At 42.9% G+C, this 20,397-nt stretch overlaps 1 protein-coding gene across 1 annotated transcript in view; it reads right to left on the bottom strand.

Annotated features, from left to right (window-relative positions):
- The window catches only part of AKAP12 (A-kinase anchoring protein 12), a 108,564-nt gene that overhangs the window by 38,008 nt on the left and 50,159 nt on the right, over positions 1–20,397 (bottom strand). The window contains exon 2 of the mRNA XM_024122540.2: positions 9,187–9,301. Coding sequence (XP_023978308.1) covers positions 9,187–9,301 — 115 coding nt within the window. The remainder of the gene's footprint in view (positions 1–9,186; positions 9,302–20,397) is intronic.

The following is a 20,397-nucleotide window of genomic DNA, read 5'->3' on the forward strand; positions in this document are numbered from 1 at the left end:
GACAGCCTGTCTTCTCTGGGAAGGTTCTGCCTAGAAGAGAAAAGATGAAAGGAGAGACACGATAAATGTTTTCAAATACTTAGAGGGCCGCGATGTGGAAAAGGGAGGTGAGTTTGTTCTATGTAGTCCCAGAAGGCAGCTGGAGGAGGCATATTCTCACTCCAGTGGAATAACTGGTTTCCTTTTATGGAGAAACTCCCCAGACCTTCCCGTGTTTAAGCAGAAGAGCCTTCTTAGCGGGGGCAGGACCCTGGCGTAGACAGCCTCAGAGTTCCTTCCCACGGAGGCTTCCTGGTCCCAAACCTGGCTTTCCAGCTGACAATCATAAAGGCAGGTGTCCCGGGCTGAACTGCATCCTCTCCAAATTTGTATGTTGAAGCTCTAAGCCCCAGCACATAAGAACATAGCTGTATTTGGAGAGAAAGTTTCTAAAGAGGTGACTAAGTTAAAATGAGACTGTAAGGGTGGACCCGAATCCACTCTGACTGGTGCCTTCTAGAAGGGGATTAGGACACATAGAGACAACAGGGATGGGCACACACAGAGGAAAGACCAAATTCTGGGTGACAGAATTTACTTCTAATCCCTCCAGAAAACATAGCCCTGCTCACAAAAATTTACTGCATAAACTCCAAGGTCATGGGAATTCCCTGCGGTCCAGTGGTGAGGACACAGCGAGAAGCCGGCATCCACAAGCCACGAAGAGGCCTCAGAGAAACTAAACCTGAGGGCACCTTGATCTTGGTGAGAAAATAAATTTCTGACATTCAAGCCACCCATTCTGTGATATATTATTATGGCAGCCCGAGCAAACTAATACAGCAGGATAACTGCCTGGTGCTTGGTGTCAGTCTAAATACTGCATGTCTGGTTTAAGACACATTAAAGCAACCAGTTCATTCAATTAATTCAATCCAGCATATATCAATTTTCACCAAAATAATGCATGCGTTGTTAACTGGGGCGGGGGGGGGACTACTTGATATCACACTGTACCGACACATTAATTACAAAAACAGTTTGTAAAAATTCAAAGCATGGTGCTCAAGAATAAGACTCAACTGATAGGCTAAAAAGTTGTAGAACTTACGCTCAGAGAATATACCTTCCAGAGATATATACAAACATAGATCAAAGGATTTATGTTATCAAAGCGTCCTTTCATATAATATAGGGACATTGTGCTCTAGAATATACATTGCCAGGACCATTTGGGGGTTGCTGTATTAGGTGAAACTGGAGCTGTTTTAAGAATGTCTTTCAGACCTAAATGTCAAAAACCTAATTTTTTTTTTTTTTTTTTTTGGCTGTGCCGCACAGCACGCAGAATCTTATTTCCCCCAACAGGGACTGAACCCGTACGTCCTGCAGTGGAAGCATGGAGTCTTAACCACTGGACCGCCTGGGAAGTCCCCTAAAGGATTTGTATTAAATAAATAAAATGCTAAATTTAATGTTTCCTTTCTTGGCTTAGTTGCCATTAGAAAACCGTTAACTGCCTCTATCCCTCCCAGGGAAAGGGTCTGAATCTTGGTATGTTACTTGGACAAGCTATAGGCCATCTTACCTACACTCCTCCTCAAGTGGGCCAGAGCATCCATCCTATTCGTGGGTGCCCTGGAGTAGCCTCAAAATTACAGCCCTTTATAGGTAAGTCTTTGCAGTAATTTCAGATTGACTGACACTCTTTACGGCATTTATCAACATCTTGCACTCATTCTGGGCCAGAACCAACCCCTATTACATGATTCTGATCTCCTCCCATGTAGGGGGAGAAAAACATTACTTTGTGGCCACATTTATGAAGCTCCTTATCTTTCTTTCATACCTAAATAATTACATATGGAGACATTCTTGAATGTTTTCCCCTCCTGAACTTTTTTTTTTAAATTTACTTATTTTTGGCTGTGTTGGGTCTTTGTTGCTGTGCGCGAGCTTTCTCTAGTTGTGGCGAGTGGGGTCTACTCTTTCGTTGCAGTGAGCGGGCTTCTCATTGCGGCGGCTTCTCTTGTGGCGGAGCACGGGCTCTAGGCGTGTGAGCTTCAGTAGCTGTGGCACGTGGGCTCAGTAGCTGTGGCTCGTGAGCTCTTAGAGCGCAGGCTCAGTAGTTGTGACGCACGGGCTTAGCTGCTCCGCGGCATGTGGGATCTTCCCGGACCAGGGCTCGAACCCATGTCCCCTGCATTGGCGGCGGATTCTTAACCACTGCGCCACCAGGGAAGTCCCCCTTTTGAATTTTTTGTTCATTAAAGTAAAAACTTCAAATCTAGAAGATGTCTTTTAAGATCAAACTAAAAAGAAAAAACGTAAAAGTGTTTTTATTAAAAGGCATAATGAAATTGCCAAGTGGATTCCCACCTGCCTAAAGTCACTTGCATATCTTCAACAGTTAATCCATCATTGGTTGTTTTTTTTTTTTTGCGGTACGCGGGCCTCCCACCGCCGTGGCCCCTCCCGTTGCGGAGCACAGGCTCCGGACGCGCAGGCCCAGCGGCCGTGGCTCACGGGCCCAGCCGCTCCGCGGCATGTGGGATCCTCCCGGACCGGGGCGCGAACCCGCGTCCCCTGCATCGGCAGGCGGACGCGCAACCACTGCGCCACCAGGGAAGCCCCATCATTGTTTTTTTTAATGCCTATATTACCAGTACTGCTGATGTGCCTCAGTCACAGAATTTCAGAGACGGACAAGGATGTTCATTTTCCAGATGAAAACTGCTGCTCAATGAGATAAAGGGACGTATTCAAGGTCACACAGAGAAACACTGAGAAAAGCAGTCTCGCCCGTGTTTTACTCTCCTGGAATGAACTGATTATAAAAGGGAGGGAGGATGGATAGAAGTCTTACTCCTTCTTCCTTTACCCACCCCACCCCAAATTTTCAAGTTAGAACAAAAATAAAGGTTCATTGTACTGTCAGACTTAAATAGATTTCAGAGGGAAAAAAGCTCTATATAGCTTGGATGTTAGTTACTGAAAAATAAATCTGTGTTTCTTTAAAGATGAAAGCAGTAGAGTATTTGTACCAGAAATTTGTCAATGACATAACTAATTTCAGAGAGGCACGCTAAAAATATTGCTGTGGAGCAGAGGACTGAATTAAAACCAGTTCCCAGAAAGTGCAGACTGTAGGACTTTTGCCTAAGTTCAAGGCCCATTTTGTGAGTGTTTCAAAACATTACAAAACAGGATACAGCTTGAGAAAATGTCATGTATTAATATTGTATTTGAAGTACCAAAGTGTTGGAAGGGAGACCCCTCTCTGTCTATCCAGCCCTCATATTTCATAGCATCACTGGGCGTTCTTATTTAATTGCAGGCAGGTCAGGGTCTGATTTCATGTTTCCAGGCAACACCTGGATAACCAATGGTGGGCGCCTGTGAGAGCCCAGCACTGAAAAGTACCAGCTTTGTCAGTGCTGATGCCACAGAGGAAAGGGAGCCTTGGATACATCTAGAAAGCTCTGGTATTTACGTAGGGAATGAATTGATATAAAGGGAAAAGCAAACAGATCCTCCTCTCCCATATGAGTGAAAATGTAATATTGTTAACTCTAATTTAAAACTGTGTCTTCGCTTATTCAAATATTTTTTTGAGCACTTACTATGTGTCAGACACTGTTCTAGGCTCAGAGGATTCAACACTGAAACATATAGATCCCACCCCGACCCCCCATCCCAAGAAATCTCTGCTCTCATGGTTCTTATATTTTAGCAGAGGTGGGAGGTAAGAGACAGGCATACTGAACGCCAGATGTTGACAACTGATGTAGAGAAAATAAAGGAGGCATGGAGGGTAGTATTTGTGCAACACACATGTCTTCATGAGAATACTAACAAGGTACCAATTATGTCACAAACTGAAGGAGAAAAGGGATTGACTCATAAAAACATTTCTTCCCATTTGGGAAAACTGTATCATAGAAAAACAAGTATTTTGGAGGGTCATCTTGTAACAGCAACCTAGAGCAGCACTTGGGGTACTCACTCTTCACATAAAGTTATTAAATGATCAGAAAGCAAATAACAACTTTTTAACTGCCAAATGGATTTTTTGTAAGGTAACAAGATCCACGGGGAGGGCTGTGATCACTTGGCAGTAATCTCTGGCCTTCCCATATCCCAAAGGCACTGTACACCAGAAGCTGCCAGGTTCAAACAGCAAATTCAATAAAGGCCAAGACAATGACATTCAGCACCGTTAGAAACATGAAATTCTCCACAGTGCTGCACATTCAGCTTATAGATAACTGAGCAACGGATCCTCCATTTTTGTTACTGTATCTGCAGGGAAAATACCAGGATGTAGAAAAGTAGAACCTTGAGAAGGATAAGGAACACACTCTCTTAAAGACTTCTGCTTTAAGTGACAAGATTTTTTTGGCGCGGGGGGCTATTTTTTCTTGGGGGTGAGAGGATGTTTTCCAGGCTCGCCTCCCAGGTCAGAGAAATCACGTGCAGTGATTCACGTGCATAGTTCCTTAAGCAGCCTCCGCACCATTCTGGTCAGCATAGCAAAGGCTGTTCCCCCAGTTTGCTGGCTGATATTTGCGGCTGACCCCAGAGTAGCAAATGCCAAGGGCAGAGCTCCCAGCTGCAGCTCCATCGCTGCTGGTGTAAATGCCCTCACTCAGGGTATGCAACTAGTATAAGACATATGTGGACAAAAATTGAAAAAGCAAGGAGAGGACCACCATTGTGTGTTTCTTCTTTCACACAAGCAAATGTGACCTGTGAAGGATGGAGAAAACATAACATTCACAGGCTTTACAATGTTTGCTGTAGCTACTCTGCAGAAAGACAAATCTCAAAGAACCCCAAAAATAACTGCCTTGTAAATGATGCAATTCAAATGTACAAGATCACAGTCACATGATTAACTCGTATATGGCAATGAGTTCAGTAGGCACTTTAACAAATATGTTATTATCAAAATAAAGAGGTCTTGGGACTTCCCTGGTGGTGCACTGGTTAAGAATCCACCTGCCAATGCAAGGGACAGGGGTTCAAGCCCTGGTCCAGGAAGATCCCACATGCCACAAGCAACTAAGCCTGTGCACCACAACTACTGAGCCTGTGCTCTAGAACCCGCGAGCCACAACTACTGAGCCTGCATGCCACAACTGCTGAAGCCCATGCTCCTAGAGCCCATGCTCCACAACAAGAGAAGTCACCTCAATGAGAAGCCCACACACCACAATGAAGAGTAGCCCCCGCTCTCCGCCACTAGAGAAAGCCCACGTGCAGCAACGAAGACCCAACGCAGCCAAAAATAAACAAATAAATTAATTAAGTTTAAAAAAAAAGAGCTAAGTTTTTGATTTTGTAATACTTAATTTCCCCATCTGTTTGGAAAGAAAATAATCTGCGCAACAGATACTAAGACTGAATCAAAAAAAGAAAAATCTAAAAGTTTTAATTTGCAAAAATTTGAAATCTAAAGTTGGACCCAGACTGAGATATAATGTTTTAAAAATCATTCTTGTTCAGGCACCCATAGAAACTCATAGAAAACCATATAAACGATAGACTATAGAACAAATGACAATCTGGGTTGGGAGGGGTCTTCTTTTTTTTTTTAATCTTTCCAGCAGAAGAGATTAAAATCAGCAGGAGCAGATTTTCCACAAAACTAATGGCACTTGTGCAGCCCCTGTGAATGCTAGGCGTGGCATGGCTGGATAGAACTTTCTGGTTTGGAAAAGGCTGTATTTCTGTATAAGCATTGTGATAAATGATAAATTGCCTAAAAAGAACTCAGAAAAAAGGGACTAACTCCAAGGCTAAAGTAACTTGTTGTGAATTCTTTTTTTTTCATTTTAATAAATATTTGTTTTCATGCCTGACTGTATACTCTCTAAAAGATGGCCCCTGAAATTATATAATCTTCAAGCTGTGTGTATGTATATATCTATATATAGATATATGTGTGTGTGTGTGTGTGTATATATATATATATATATATCTGAACCCTACTGCATAGTTTTGAAAATATTTAGTAAGCAGATCCCTTTTTCTATCATTTAAAGAAAGTTTACAGGGAAACAGGATTTCATTTTCATACTCTCTAAAAGATGGCCCCTGAAATTATATAATCTTCAAGCTGTGTGTATGTATATATCTATATATAGATATATGTGTGTGTGTGTGTGTGTGTATATATATATATATATATATCTGAACCCTACTGCATAGTTTTGAAAATATTTAGTAAGCAGATCCCTTTTTCTATCATTTAAAGAAAGTTTACAGGGAAACAGGATTTCATTTTCATTATAGGAAGAGGATTGGTTCTGAATTACCAGTATTTCTGGTTTCAGAAAGAGAGCAAGTCAAGGTAGAAGAATATTTTGCATTCTACATTTGTCTAAATATTGTCTGTCACTTTAAATTAAAACCCCGCGAGCAGGAATGCCCCTCGTTTGTAGTTTTCTCCCATCCAACGATCCACCTATGGCAGGACCAAATTCCACTCTTGGCCAGTCCTCCCAGGGACCAGGATGGCTCAGATCTTTCCTTACTGAAGTGGGCAAGAGTAGAAACCAAGGCCCACCAAATCTACAAATAAGCATTACATACCAAATTATGCCTTCGTTTACATTACAGTAAGCTGCCATGTAGAACACGGATTCCTAGAAATACATAAACTCTAACCACAGGTTATCACCTATGTCAAAAGAAAAGCATGAAAAAATACTGTTTAATAATTTAACATAAAGAATTTTCTGCATTTGCATTGCTAGGCAGACAAAATAGGAAAAGAAAAAACAATAAAAACAAGTGTACCAGGATGCCTCAGAAACACCCTAACAAGCCAAAGCAATAACAGTTCTGCTTAAAACAGTAAAAGCTCATCCCAAAGGCAGAGCCTCCGGAAATGTCTCTGGGTGGTGGCCTCTGCAGCGCTGGGCCACATGGGGGTCCTTTCTAGGCCCGCAGGCCTTTTCAGGATCTTGTGAAGGACAAGGTATATTAATTACCACTCTTCCTGCAAGAGGCATCTGTATTTGCTCAGGTCCCCAAGGCCATGGTAGGCTCAGGGAGACAATGGAATAATCACAGGATGGGAACAGAATCACTTTCCGTAAAAATCAGCGTTTAAACACATGGCTGAAAAGTGAAAGAAATTACATCTGGACTAAACGAAGGTAGCCAGCGGAACTCCAGTAAACAGGCCACAGATTAGAAAGGATTTCCACGCTACCTAGGATTGTATGGAAACAAGGGCATCACTGAAGCCCCTCCCTTCTCTTATCAACACTCCACACCAGATCAGATTAAAAGGCCTGGCCGGACACTCCCTTGGGGGCATATTTCAGTGATCCCACATTGCCAAAATACTTTCTGAAGCCACTTGCCTTTCAGAAGAGCCCTCCCACCCAGCGCATTTTCCCTTCTGGGTTTTCATTCTACCCCTTGCTCAGACTACGCCATCCCAGCGGGCGAGCCTGTGGACGTGCCCCGCACAGCGGGTGAGAGCTCGTGCTTGGAAATCTGCTGATCTGGGTTTGAATCGAGATAGGACTTGTCTCACAGGGTTACCGCTAGAGGCCATACTGCACAAAAAGGCACGGTTCCAGGACCCATAATAAAAGCTTGTGAAGCGTTGGCTGTTCTTTTTCTCCTCCCTTCGGCTGGCAGGCCCAGTCCCAACAAATCTAAACCTAGCCTCCCCTCGGTCCCCAGACCTTATCCCACACCCTGACCTAAAACGAGGGCTCCTCCAGAACTCTGAGCAGCTCTCATCTCTTGCAAAATTCATTAGATAATCAACATGTTGCCTTGTCTTAACCTTTTTTTTTTTTTTTTTTTTTGGCCATGTGGCATGTGGGATCAAACCGACCAGGGATCAAACCCGTGCCCCCTGCATTCGAAGCCTGGAGTCTTAACCACGGGACCACCAGGGAAGTCCCCCTTAGTTTCATCTTAGGGAGCCTTCCATAGACTAGCTTGTCTCCCCTGATGGACCGTTTCTTAGCTTTCTTCATCCTCCCTGAAGCACAGGGCATGGTGGCTTGCCCATCCATGGAAGGCTCCGAAACGGCTGTGGCTTGATGTGATTCAAAAGTTATCATGGGAAGGACAGAGCGTGGGACTCTGGAATTTGAGTTGGGGCCGTTCCAATTACTTTGGTAGAAATTATATTTGAAACTCTCGCACTAGGTCGTGCAGCTCCTCTTTCTGTGAGGCTGTATGTATTTCTAGCTTTATATGCTGCCTGTGGTGCTACAGAAAGATCAGGATTCCCACCAACTTCAAAAGCAGCCCCCTGCTTGCAGCATCTCCACAGGGGCATTGAACACGAGGAGAAACAGGTTCCACATGTTAGAAGAATCTCATCTCACCGAGGCAATGGCCAGTCTCCTTTCACGAGACTTTCCCTTCATTTGTCTTATTCACATTACATGTAAGCGTGAGTTCACTTATGGAAAATGATCATCCTGTGCCTCTTCAACAGCAGTGGTTAAATGATTCCTTTAGGACTAAATGGAACAGCGAGACCGGAAACAGGAACAGAGGAAGGTTCTTCTCCAACACGTGGCCTTCGCCAGAGACCTACTTGTCAAGGTGCTCGATTCTGACCCCCAGGTGTGGTTCCCCAGCCCCTCCATGGGCTGAAATCAAACCAGTGATAGCGTGGTCACAGATCTGCTTTCCAATAACCACCTGTTGAGGATCTCTGGGCTCAAGAGCTATAACACATGCAGCATATCATAGTTTGGGCAAAGAGGTAGGCACCTTGAAATGTACCCTACCAGAAAAATCTTCGCAAGGCCAGTAGGCTACTCTAGAGTCAGAGATACCGACTCTGAAAGCAACCAAGACTTCAGCATTTCCAACAAGATTCACATTCGACATCAGACAAGTAGTTGGAATAAGGCAACAATAACAACAACAACGAAAAGATCATGAAGTTTCAGGTAAGGATGCCTAAGGAAAAGGAAAAACAACTAAACAACTTCCCTTCCGATACCCAAGCGTTACTATAAGCTCCCAGGGGGCTATGCAAATGGCCAGGTAAATACTTCTTTTTGCAATCAATTGATTGCTTTTGTGGGCAACATCACCCACCCCCAGGTAGGATGACAGTGCCCATTCTACCCAGGCCTGTCTTTATTGTTCTGCGGGGATCCGTTGCAGGTGTTGTTTGTCCTCCAGCCCCTGGTTGCCCCCGGCAAGGTGACTTACCATCTGTGACAGTGACTTCCTCCTCCTGGCCATTCAGGGCTCCCTCCTGGAGGCCGAGCTCTCCTTGCTCAGCTAAGCCGTTCACCGTGGACAGCTGACCATTCTTCTGTAGTAGCTACGGGGAAGACAGAACCATGTAAACTTAATTGCAATCTTCACAACCAAGTTAGAAACGATACTGTAAGTTCGAGAATAGAAATCCTTCAGAGGAGAAATACAGAGAACTGGAGGGCTAGAGACAGTGAAGATTTAAGTTTTTTTTTTTGTCTGAATGATCCAGCTATCTTACAAAAGATACAAGGAGCTGTGAGCAAGCAGATAGCACTCTGAATCTGGATAAAGGTACACACCATTCATGCATTCGTTCACTCTTCTGAAAAACCAGGCATAGGCCTGATACACAACACCCATCATTCCAGGCCTGTCTGAGATTTCACAACGCCTAAAGTCAGGTGTGGTCCCAGACACTCTGAGCTTACAAACTACTGTGGAAGGCAGACAGCCCTCTGAAAAATATTTTTTACTTTAAAATAATGTTTCCTTGTGATTAGACACAAGTTATGCATATTTGGCTGGAATATATATCTAAGCGACAATGTGTCCTTCTCGGGGAAGAGGGCAGACATTTAAATAAATAATTACTGAATTGCAGCTATGGAAACTGTCACGAAGAAGGAATACATACAGCAAATGACAACAAACAGAGGGCCATGATCTAGGGCAGGGTGTCGTGAAGGCTTCTCTGAGGAAGTAAAGGTAAAGCTGAGATCTAAGATGCCAGCAAGGGGTATGTAAGCAAAAGGTAAAGGGGAGGCAAGTGAGAAGGCCCCGTGGTTCAAAGGCCAGTGTATCCAGGGCCAAGTGAACAAAGAGACGCCTAACATGTGTGTTCATGACTCGTTGTATTTTCCTTAAAAATATTACTAAAACGGTGGTTTACAATCGTTCCCATAGGATAGTCCGTGTAATTGACGTCATCAGATGCAAAAACAGTAGACATATAGACATGCCCAGTTTTTTTTTTTTCCACCCTAGGGCTTGCAGGATCTTAGTTCCCCAAACAGGGATTGAACCCGGGCCCACTGCAGTGAAAGCGTGAGTCCTAACCACTGGACTGCCAGGGAATTCCTAAGACATGCCCTAATTTTTTTAATCCTGAGAATATAGGTAAAAAGTTTTAAGCCAAATAAAAATCGTACAATAACCGCTAGGAACCTAAGGATTTCAACAATGCTTTATGGTCCAATACATTTCTCATTTTCCTTAAAACCACTTAGCGAGGTGCTACTGTTTCCATTTTACAGATGAAGACACTGAGACTCAAAGTGATTACAGAGGGCAAGCCTGGCCCGCCACGGGTCCCACAGCTCAGCCATGGCCTGAAGGCCAGGGTTCACCACCAACTACTTCCAGAGATTTTTCTTTTTCTTCTTCTTCTTTTTTTTTAATATACAGATGATTTCTTTCTTTCTTTCTTTCTTTCTTTCTTTCTTTCTTTCTTTCTTTCTTTCTTTCTTTCTTTCTTTCTTTCTTTCTTTCTTTCTTTCTTTCTTTCTTTCTTTCTTTCTTTCTTTCTTTCTTTCTTTCTTTCTTTCTTTCTTTCTTTCTTTCTTTCTTTCTTTCTTTCTTTCTTTCTTTCTTTCTTTCTTTCTTTCTTTCTTTCTTTCTTTTTTAGTATTTATTTAATTGGCTGCACTGGGTCTTAGTTGCAGCATGCAGGATCTTTAGCTGAGGCATACGGGATCTAGTTCCCTGACCAGGGATGGAACCCGGGCACCCTGCACTGGGAATGCAGAGTCTTAACCACTGGACCACCAGGGAAGCCCCCAGAGATTTTTCCGCAACACAACATAGTGTTGGAGGACCTGTTACTACGCACAATGACAAAATGCCTTAAATAGTATCCCATAGTACCCAGACCCGATCATGCCAAAGTAATCTCAAAGCTGGACACTCTGTCTGGCATCATTCCATGCCGTTTATAGGCCAATGGAGCATGCTGGCCAAACCATAGGCTTCCATCAGAGCCTTGAAGGGAGTATATCCAATTCAAGACGATCAATCCAGAAGGCTCGATCGGTGCTGAAATGGGTTTCACCTGGCTGTTCCCTGCTCCCAGCAAAGATGCCCTGCAACTGCAAAAGCTGCCTTCTGAAATACCGTCACTGTACTCTATCTAACACTCTCACTACAGATGGGAGAGCTGGCTTCAAAATGCCCATGCTGAGTCAGTGTATTAGAAAGGATGCTCAGATTACACTTCCACTTAAAGTCTTCTCTTACCAAAATATGAAAGATGGGAGTTTTAAATGAAATCTAAAGACGAAAGCACAGGAGACGGGGCAGGGGGGTATCCGCACAATGCTCATCAGCAAAAACGTCAGCGTTTAAGAGTATTTTAACGAAATTCCACTAGTCTTATGCATGAGTTAGACTGAGATTTCATTAATGATGTGATGAAGAGCTAGTGGGGGAAAGCAGGAAATGTATATTATTGTGGGCTACATGGTCAACCAATGAACCTTAAACCTAAAAAATTTAACACAGATAGCATGGCATGGCAACCTAGGCAGGGGAATGAAAGACAGCCATTCTAACACCTTGATTTCAAGTCAAAAAACATTGGTCAACTGTGCTCCTAGTTTAGGACCCAGAACTCTGAAGTTTATTACAGAGTCTAGAGTTCTACAGAGTTTCTATAATTCTTGAGCTATTTCTCACAATTCTTCATGAATTGTCAAATCCAAGACATCTTTAGCAGGAGCCAAATTGAGTATCTTTAAACCTGAGGGATCTATAGAACACGGCACAAATTTTCATCTACTCCTTTAGAAGTGTTACGCGTATACAATGATGTATTACATTAAACGATATAGCAAGAGGGAAGAGATATGGGAACATATGTATATGTATAACTGATTCACTTTGTTGTAAAGCAGAAACTAACACACCATTGTAAAACAGTTATACTCCAATAAAGATGTTAAAAAATAAAAAATAAAAAATAAACGATATAAAATAAAATGAGTCTTTGAGATCACCTGCCAGCCCCCTTTATGGTCAGTCGTGATAAGTAAATTGTGGATTAGTTATTCCCCGTGACCACAGGGCAACTGTCTTTACCTCGGAAAGGCACTTGCTGACTTAACTTTGGCGACAATTTATGACAGCGACATTACTGAAACTGAGTTTTGAGCTTATTTTATTATATGCATAGCTTGGGTCCAGCAAGTGTGTCCAAGCTCTGACCCATGCGTGATGTCTTGAGCATTCAAAGCCCGTGACACACCAGCTCTCCATACAACGATGGGACGTCATTCCATTCAGCCATACTCAGACATGCCCATCATTCTGTGTTTCATTTAGAGATGCTTTTTACAAAATCTCATGTGTTCTTGTAGATGGATAATTCACTTTTTGGCCAACCCAATCCATGGTGTTTTTGCTTTCCTTTTCTCCCATTCCCAACCATCTAAATAATTCATACTATTGTTAAGGGTTCAGGTGCTTCTGAGAGTTATCATCACGTTAAAGTCACCTCAAATCGCAGGAAACCTAACCCACGGTTCCTTAACGCTTAAGTTCTTTCTGTTTTTTCTATGTGTGTACATGCACACGAGCTTTCTTTTTTTAAAAAAACAAAAATGGGGACTTCCCTGGTGGCACAGTGGTTAGGAATCTGCCTGCCAGTGCAGGGGAAACGGGTTCGAGCCCTGCGGGAAGATCCCACATGCCGCAGAGCCACTGAGCCCGTGTGCCACAGCTACTAAGCCTGCGCTCTAGAGCCCACGAGCCACAACTACTGAGCCCATGTGCCACAACTACTGAAGCCTGCGTGCCTAGAGCCCGTGCTCCACAACAAGAGAAGCCACCACAACGAGAGGCCCGTGCACCGCAACGAAGAGTAGTCCCTGCTCGCCGCAACTAGAGAAAACCCTCGTGCGGCAACGAAGAACCAGTGCGGCCGAAAATAAATAAATTTATTTTTTTTTAAAAAAGGAGAATACATGCTTTTATAACCTGATTGCTTCGTACATTGTGGATGCATTTCTTTGTCACTAAACACACATCTGGCTCATCCTCAGTCTTTCTCTCTTTTCTCTGTAACTCAGATGCCCACAGAAGACAAGGATTTCAGTTAAGCCCAGATAGACCCTGAAAGACATACAGACACAATTCAGTGACACACGGGGTGGGAAGGGCCGGAGCCAGAGGAGATGTGAGGGGAGGAAAGCGGTATAGGATTGAAGTTTCCAAACGCGGTCATGCTGAAGCTTCCTCACATAGCTTTATCCATCCACCTGGTTCTTACTTTTATGAACAGTTAGGTCTTTGGAGGTGAGAACTAGACTTCAAAGGCATGCTTTTTGCACTGAAACACAGCTAGCACCGGGAAACCTATTTTCCCACTGGATTTCTGCTTCAAAAACGGTAAACGCCCCCTTTGAGCAAATCAAAACCCTAAATGTTTTCAAGCTTATCTCCCTTGTGTGGGTCAGCCAGAGTTTATTCCCGTAAAGCATTACCACATTACAACTAAACAAGCTTTAAAAAAAAATCTCAAATGCTTCCAGCAACAGTGTTGTCCTCTCATTCCTCTAAGAACAACAACAGAAAACATCAAAGTGGTAGCTAAGGCACGGCAGAAAAGCCACCCGATGTCTCTGTCCCCTTTCCTTCTCCACAGGACGGCCCACAACTTGCTCTGAACCCCTTTGCAGAGTAAGCTGTAGGAGTATCAAGCTCTTTAATGAACATGCTAAACCATGAACAAAACAGGTGAGCTCTTGACATGTGTCAGGATGCTGGGGGCAAAGGAGGTGAGCCCGCAAACCATTTCCACACAGAGTGATGCTCCTGGCTCCACCGTCTCACTGTTGGACCAGCACAGGTGGGAGTGGCCAGAGCCCTGCAGTCCACATAGCAGATGAGGCTCTGAGCAGCGCAACTGGTCCCAACAATAACAGCAAAACCCAAGAAGCAGAACTATTACATGGCTGTAACCAGGAAGGAACCAGAGCCTTGTCAATATAAGCAGGACACATGCACAAATGATGAGAATAAAAAAGATAATCTGGAAATGATTTTAAATCCCATGACAGAACTTATAAAGAAGACTCTTCAGCGACTTCCCTGGTGGCACAGTGGTTAAGAATCCAGTCCCCTGCCTGCCAGTGCAGGGGACACAGGTTCAAGCCCTGGTCCGGGAAGATCCCACATGCTGCGGAGCAACTCAGCCCATGCGCCACAACTACTGAGGCTGCGAGTCACAACTACTGAGCCTGCATGCCACAACTACTGAAGTCCGTGCGCCTAGAGCCCGTGCTCTGCAACAAGAGAAGCCGCTGCAATGAGAAGCCTGCGCACTGCAAGGAAGAGTAGCCCCCGCTCTCTGCAGCTAGAGAAAGCCCGCACACAGCAACAAAGACCCAACGCAGCCAAAAAATAAATAAATTAATTAATTTAAAAAATGGTATCAACAAAGTACATGTAATAGTGTAGAGATGTATTTTATGTTGTAATATTAAATTTGAAAAGCAAACTAAACAGTTATAGATACAATATGATTACAAATATATATAAGAACATACCCCAAAATAGCTAAATAAATGGTGATAACAATATTACCAAATTGTTAATATCACAGTATACCAAATAATCATCGGGGAGGAAACTAGGAATTTTTCATATCCTTTGTTTTTCTACTTTTCTGTGTTCTGTTCCTTGTCTAATACACCTGATTACTTTTATAACTGGGTGGTGGGAGAGAAGCTTTTCCTTCACAAGTTATTCTGTCTTAGTTTGCTTATTGTTAGTATGGCTGGGAGACAGTTAAGGAAATTTTGCTTTACCGATTGCCAGTCACATGAATTTTCATGGGAAAAGAGAACTGCTTTAAGAGAGGAACTTGACATTGAGATCATATTTCAGGAGCCTTTTCATACAAACTAAGCCATATTCACTCCTCAACCGTGGATGACATGGTGGACTCAGAAGCAGAGCAGAGGGTTGGGTGCTCTGGGGCAAGGTGAAACACTTCAAACCTGGTATTTTATAACTGTCGTAGGCTGAAACTTGGTAATTCCAGGTCAGCAAACGGGAGGTGGCCGGGAGAGCAGGGTCTGATCTGCCATCTACTTGCTCTTTGGCCTTGGGAACGTTATTTAGCTTCTCACAGCCTCCTCTCTTTTTCTGTAAGCTGGGATAAGAATTCATTTTTACCTACCGTAATGAATATCTGCAGCATCACCCCACCCATGTTAAGTGGCTAACAAGTCAACTACTAACATAAGTTCTAGCTGTTTTTGTTCTACCATTTGGTCAACAACTGCGATCTAATGGGAATGAATTGTCCTGTGCCCATTTCCCCTCTAAAGTGAAACCTCCAAGACTTCCTTCCTGTTGCCTCCAAGCTCTGCACCCAACAGACCATCTGGTGTGAAGACTCCTAATCCTTCTAATTTTCTAATGGTCTGGGTGGGAGAAGAGGAGCAAGGTAGTTTATACAAAGGTCTAAATGGAGGGGAGCCACCTGAGTTTTTTTCTTTTCTTTTTTCTTTTCTTAAACCTAGAAGGTACAGGGGAAACAGCAGACAGAGCACAGTCAGGCTCCTGTCAGCCATGGGACCTTATCTCTGAGCTCATTTTCCCAATTATAAATTGAAACTAATACCATCTCTATTTTCAGGCTGGTTGAGATTCAAATGAAATAATATTTGGGAAAGTTCTCTCTCTAAATGGAAAAGCACTCAGAAGCCATTTTACGTCTGTCCACTTGATCAAATCAAGGCAAAGGTTGTACTCCAGTATTTTTCCAGCCCTTATATCACACTAAGGATGCCTTTTAAAAATTGTCCTCATGTTTGTGTTAAAGAGGGTTTCTTTCTTTCTTTTTTTTTAAATTGTATTGGATTATAGCTGATTTACAATGTTGTGTTAGTTTCAGGTGTACACCAAAGTGATTCCGTTTTCAGATTCTTTTCTCATATAGGTTATCACAGAATACTCAGTAGAATTCCCTGTGCTATACAGTAGGTCCTTGTTGGTAGTGTGTGTATGTTAATCCCAAACTCCTGATTTATTCCCCTCGACCCCCGCCCAAGGAGAGTTTGGAAGGAGGCAGCATTAGATGTGAGACGATAAGAAATCCAACAAAATGAGACATCTATGTACAGGGACCGCATCTCACTACACCCACTCATGGGCACTTGAACAGGGTTGTAGCACAAGACTCAGGCAGCCCTACAGTAAAATGGCTGTAGCCTTGGCTTGGTCACAAGAAGAGAAAACAATGGCTGGAGAGAGGTAGGCTTTTCTGCCTAGGATTCCTGCTTGGTTTGACCCTCAGGTAGCAAAAGCAACTCATGCTGCTGTGGGAATGGGGCTGTAAATGACATACCACGCATCCACACCTCCACATCCAGAGCTGCGTGGGAGCTGTGAGCCCATCCATCAACACCGACCAAAAAGCTGACCATCCTTATGGCTGAAGACTCACTTTGTTCAATAGCCACAGCTCCAAACAGTATATTCACTCTAGAGCCATGCTGTCCAAACAGCAAACACGAGGACCATGGTGAAAGTATTTCATTCCCCCTTTTTTTTTTTTTTTTTTTTTTTTTTTTGCGGTACGCGGGCCTCTCACTGTCGCGGCCTCTCCCGCTGCGGAGCACAGGCTCCGGACGCGCAGGCTCAGCGGCCACGGCTCACGCGACCAGCCGCTCCGCGGCACGTGGGATCCTCCCGGACCGGGGCACGAACCCGTGTTCCCTGCATCGGCAGGCGGACTCTCAACCACTGCACCACCAGGGAAGCCCTCATTCCCCCTTTTATTTAAACACAGGCACACAAAGCATTTTCCAATGTATTTTAAAATTTCTAGAAATAGGCTGAAAATAAGAGGCTAAATGCAGAAACTGATGACTCTATCAGCAGTCCGTACTTATAAGAATTTTAGAGGGGCAACAGCCCTAACTGTTGTGAGCAAACTGGATTGAATTCTTTAATCCCTCTATGCCTTCCCCTACACAGCCATGCTTTCCAACAAGTTAGCTTTAAGATGCTGTGTCTTGATGTGAAACCTCTCTACCACAAGGACACGTCTCCTCTGAGATGCAGAAATAAAACCATATGAAAACATCAGTTGTTAAAATAATTTTTTTAAGATTTTCTTTAAGATTCTAAAAAATTATTGTTAATGCTATAAAGAGTGACAATAACGTGGTTAGGTTTTTATAAAGTCCTCAACTGACTGGGGACTTCCCTGGTGGCGCAGTGGTTAAGAATCCACCTGCCAATGCAGGGGACACGGGTTCGAGCTCTGGTCCGGGAAGATCCCACATGCCGCAGAGCAACTAAGCCCGTGCACCACAACTGCTGAGCCTGAGCTCTAGAGCCTGCGAGCCACAACTGCTGAGCCCTTGTGCCACAACTACTGAAGCCCATGCGCCTAGAGCCCATGCTCTGCAACAAGAGAAGCCACCACAATGAGAAGCACGCCCACCGCAAGGAAGAGTAGCCCCCGCTCGCTGCAACTAGAGAAAGCCCGCGCGCAGCAACGAAGACCCAACGCAGCCAAAAATAAATAAATAAATAAATAAATTTATTTTTTAAAAGAGTTCTCAACTGTTAGAGATATATAATAATGGATCTATAGATGACATATCTTGTATTTGTTTTAAAATAGGCAAATAAAGTTTAAAAGTTAAAGTTAGACGGAATAAGACTGGCAAAATGTTCATTACAGTTGAAGCTAGGCGACGGATACTTGCTGTTATTCTCTACTCTTGTATACATTTTGAAATCTTCCAGAATTAAAAGAAAAAATAAAATTTTCTTTAGTGAACCTTCTCAGAGTTAAATTTTGGGGTATAGCCAATAAAATCTATAGACTCAAGAAAACCTCAGTGCAGTCAAGAAAATTTCAAAATTTTTATATTTTAAACAGTAAAATGTTTCACCCCTTGGTAATCATCTAATTTCTAATTAGCTCAAGATATACAGTAAGCAGGGCTAAGGCAATTCTTAAATATTAAGAAAGATATATTTCTAGTCTATGAATTTAAAAAAAGATTTAAGGCAATCTATAAAAGAAAAATGAGAACTTTTAACTTGCAAAGCTTTTCAAAGAGAGAGAATATGAACTACTTATCAAGTTTCAGAGGTATTGTCAAAACATCGGGCCAAAAGCTCTCTCAAACCACATGAAATTGAGAAGAGCATGTACCCCAGGTCAGGAGTGCTTCTAGTGACCTCTAAAAAGGAGAGAAGTCCTTGTCTCCAAGAAACTGGCCTTTTTTTTTTTTTTGTTTGTTTGATGAGACTGGCCTTTAGAGATCTCTTTCTGATGCCAGTTTTCCTCCCGAAAAGGAGGACAGACCCTCCTGTCAGTGCGGCAGCTGCCCCACCTCTTAAAATCCTGGTGCCCTGAAGCCTCTGATCTTTAAATAAAACCTCTGTTTATTTTTAATTTCATGCTACTTTCTTCCATTCATATATTCATCAAAACAAAACCGACAAACAAAAATACCCCTTTACTGGCTGGTAACATTGGTTTAAATATGAGTGAGTTCATTTGAAGGACCAGAAAAGGGGGCGGCATCTCATCACCATCACCCAGAGTCAGTGTGGCCTCCTTCCTTCCAGCCCCACCCAATGAAAACAGTGGTCCAGCTGTCTGACCCTGCACGTACTACCAATTTATCCTGCTGGTCTTTACTTAGAAATCTGACTGTGAGTCTACAGTGCTGTTCAACTAGACAGCATCCCCCAACCCACAGCCAGAAGTAAAAATATTGGCCAGAAAGCCACATTTAACCAAGTTTATACCTAATTGGCTGAGAGCAGTTTTGTTGTGCTGCTGTTTAGTTTATTAATTTAATTTAATCCAAGTGGAAAAAATTCTGATGTTCAGAATACAACGATTAATCTTATTTTGCTTTTGAAATTGCATTGCTCCCTATTTATGGAAAGTTTCTGGAACATTATCTGCACAGCACATGAGGGTCCTTAAATGCCACTTGGTGAAGGGTGCACATACCAGATAGACAGTCTCTGGTCATTGTCTACAAATCACTAATTTTCCTGTTCCTCGTAGTTTTCAGTAAAATTTGTGAAAATTACTTAGTATAGTTTTAGGAGGAATAACACAGACTCACCCCTAGACATGAGAAAGAATGAAAACTAGGAGATAACCATTAAAGTCCCTAGTTTGCTTCTAGCCTGCAAAATTAAATTTCAATTCAACTGAATGTTTCTACTCAAAAATTCAAATTGTTGAGTGTCTTAGAAAGTAATATCTCTCATATTATTTATTTAAATCCCAAGGGACTTGGCCACTACAGGTGAAGTCATTTTATTAGGAATGGTGTCTACAATTTAGGCCTCTAAATCTCAAAGATCAGTATTTTTCAAACTGGTATCCAAGAATATCAGTATACCAGGTATATCAATACCTGTGTGTTACCAGGCTTCTCTCAGAAGGGTTCTGGGCTCAAAATCAGCTTGCGAAACTCTGATCTAGACAGTTAAGCAGATTTACTTAGAATTTAGAGACTCTTTAATGTGCATTCTGAACCTCTAAGGAACAAATCATTACAGCATTTTCTCAAATGACTTGCCCACAGAACCCTTTTTGAACCACATCCATAAACATCTGCCATAAGTAAAGACACCAAGATAAATGCAATATGTTTTAACACACAACATTTCAGTCAAATATTCCCCTACATTAAAAAGTTACAGTTGTTTTAAAAAGTATTAAAACTCCTGGGTTCTCTGGGAAAGTATGTAAAAGAAAACAAAGAGCTCTAAATCTGGTGAGGTAGGAGATCAGCCATGCTGATTTCAAGCAAAGGGAATTTATAAGATCTCTGCTTGAGATGAAGGAAATAAAAAGCACCACCGACCCAAGACAGCAATTCACTGTGTGAAGATAGGTCACCACAATTCCATTACGTGAAATGCCTACCTGGTATTGTTTGGAGTCTTCACACAATTGAGGTCTGTATCATACTTAGGACAGAGAGATGCTTGATAAACACAACTTAAGAAACCTGTGTGGACAACTAAGTCAGGAGACTGATACTGCCTAACTTAATATAAAACTACAGTAATCAGGGCTTCCCTGGTGGCCCAGTGGTTGAGAATCCGCCTGCCGATGCAGGGGACACGGGTTCGTGCCCCGGTCCGGGAAGATCCCACATGCCGCGG

Source organism: Physeter macrocephalus, chromosome 10 (assembly GCF_002837175.3).
Source record: "Physeter macrocephalus isolate SW-GA chromosome 10, ASM283717v5, whole genome shotgun sequence".
Lineage (NCBI taxonomy): Eukaryota > Metazoa > Chordata > Mammalia > Artiodactyla > Physeteridae > Physeter > Physeter macrocephalus.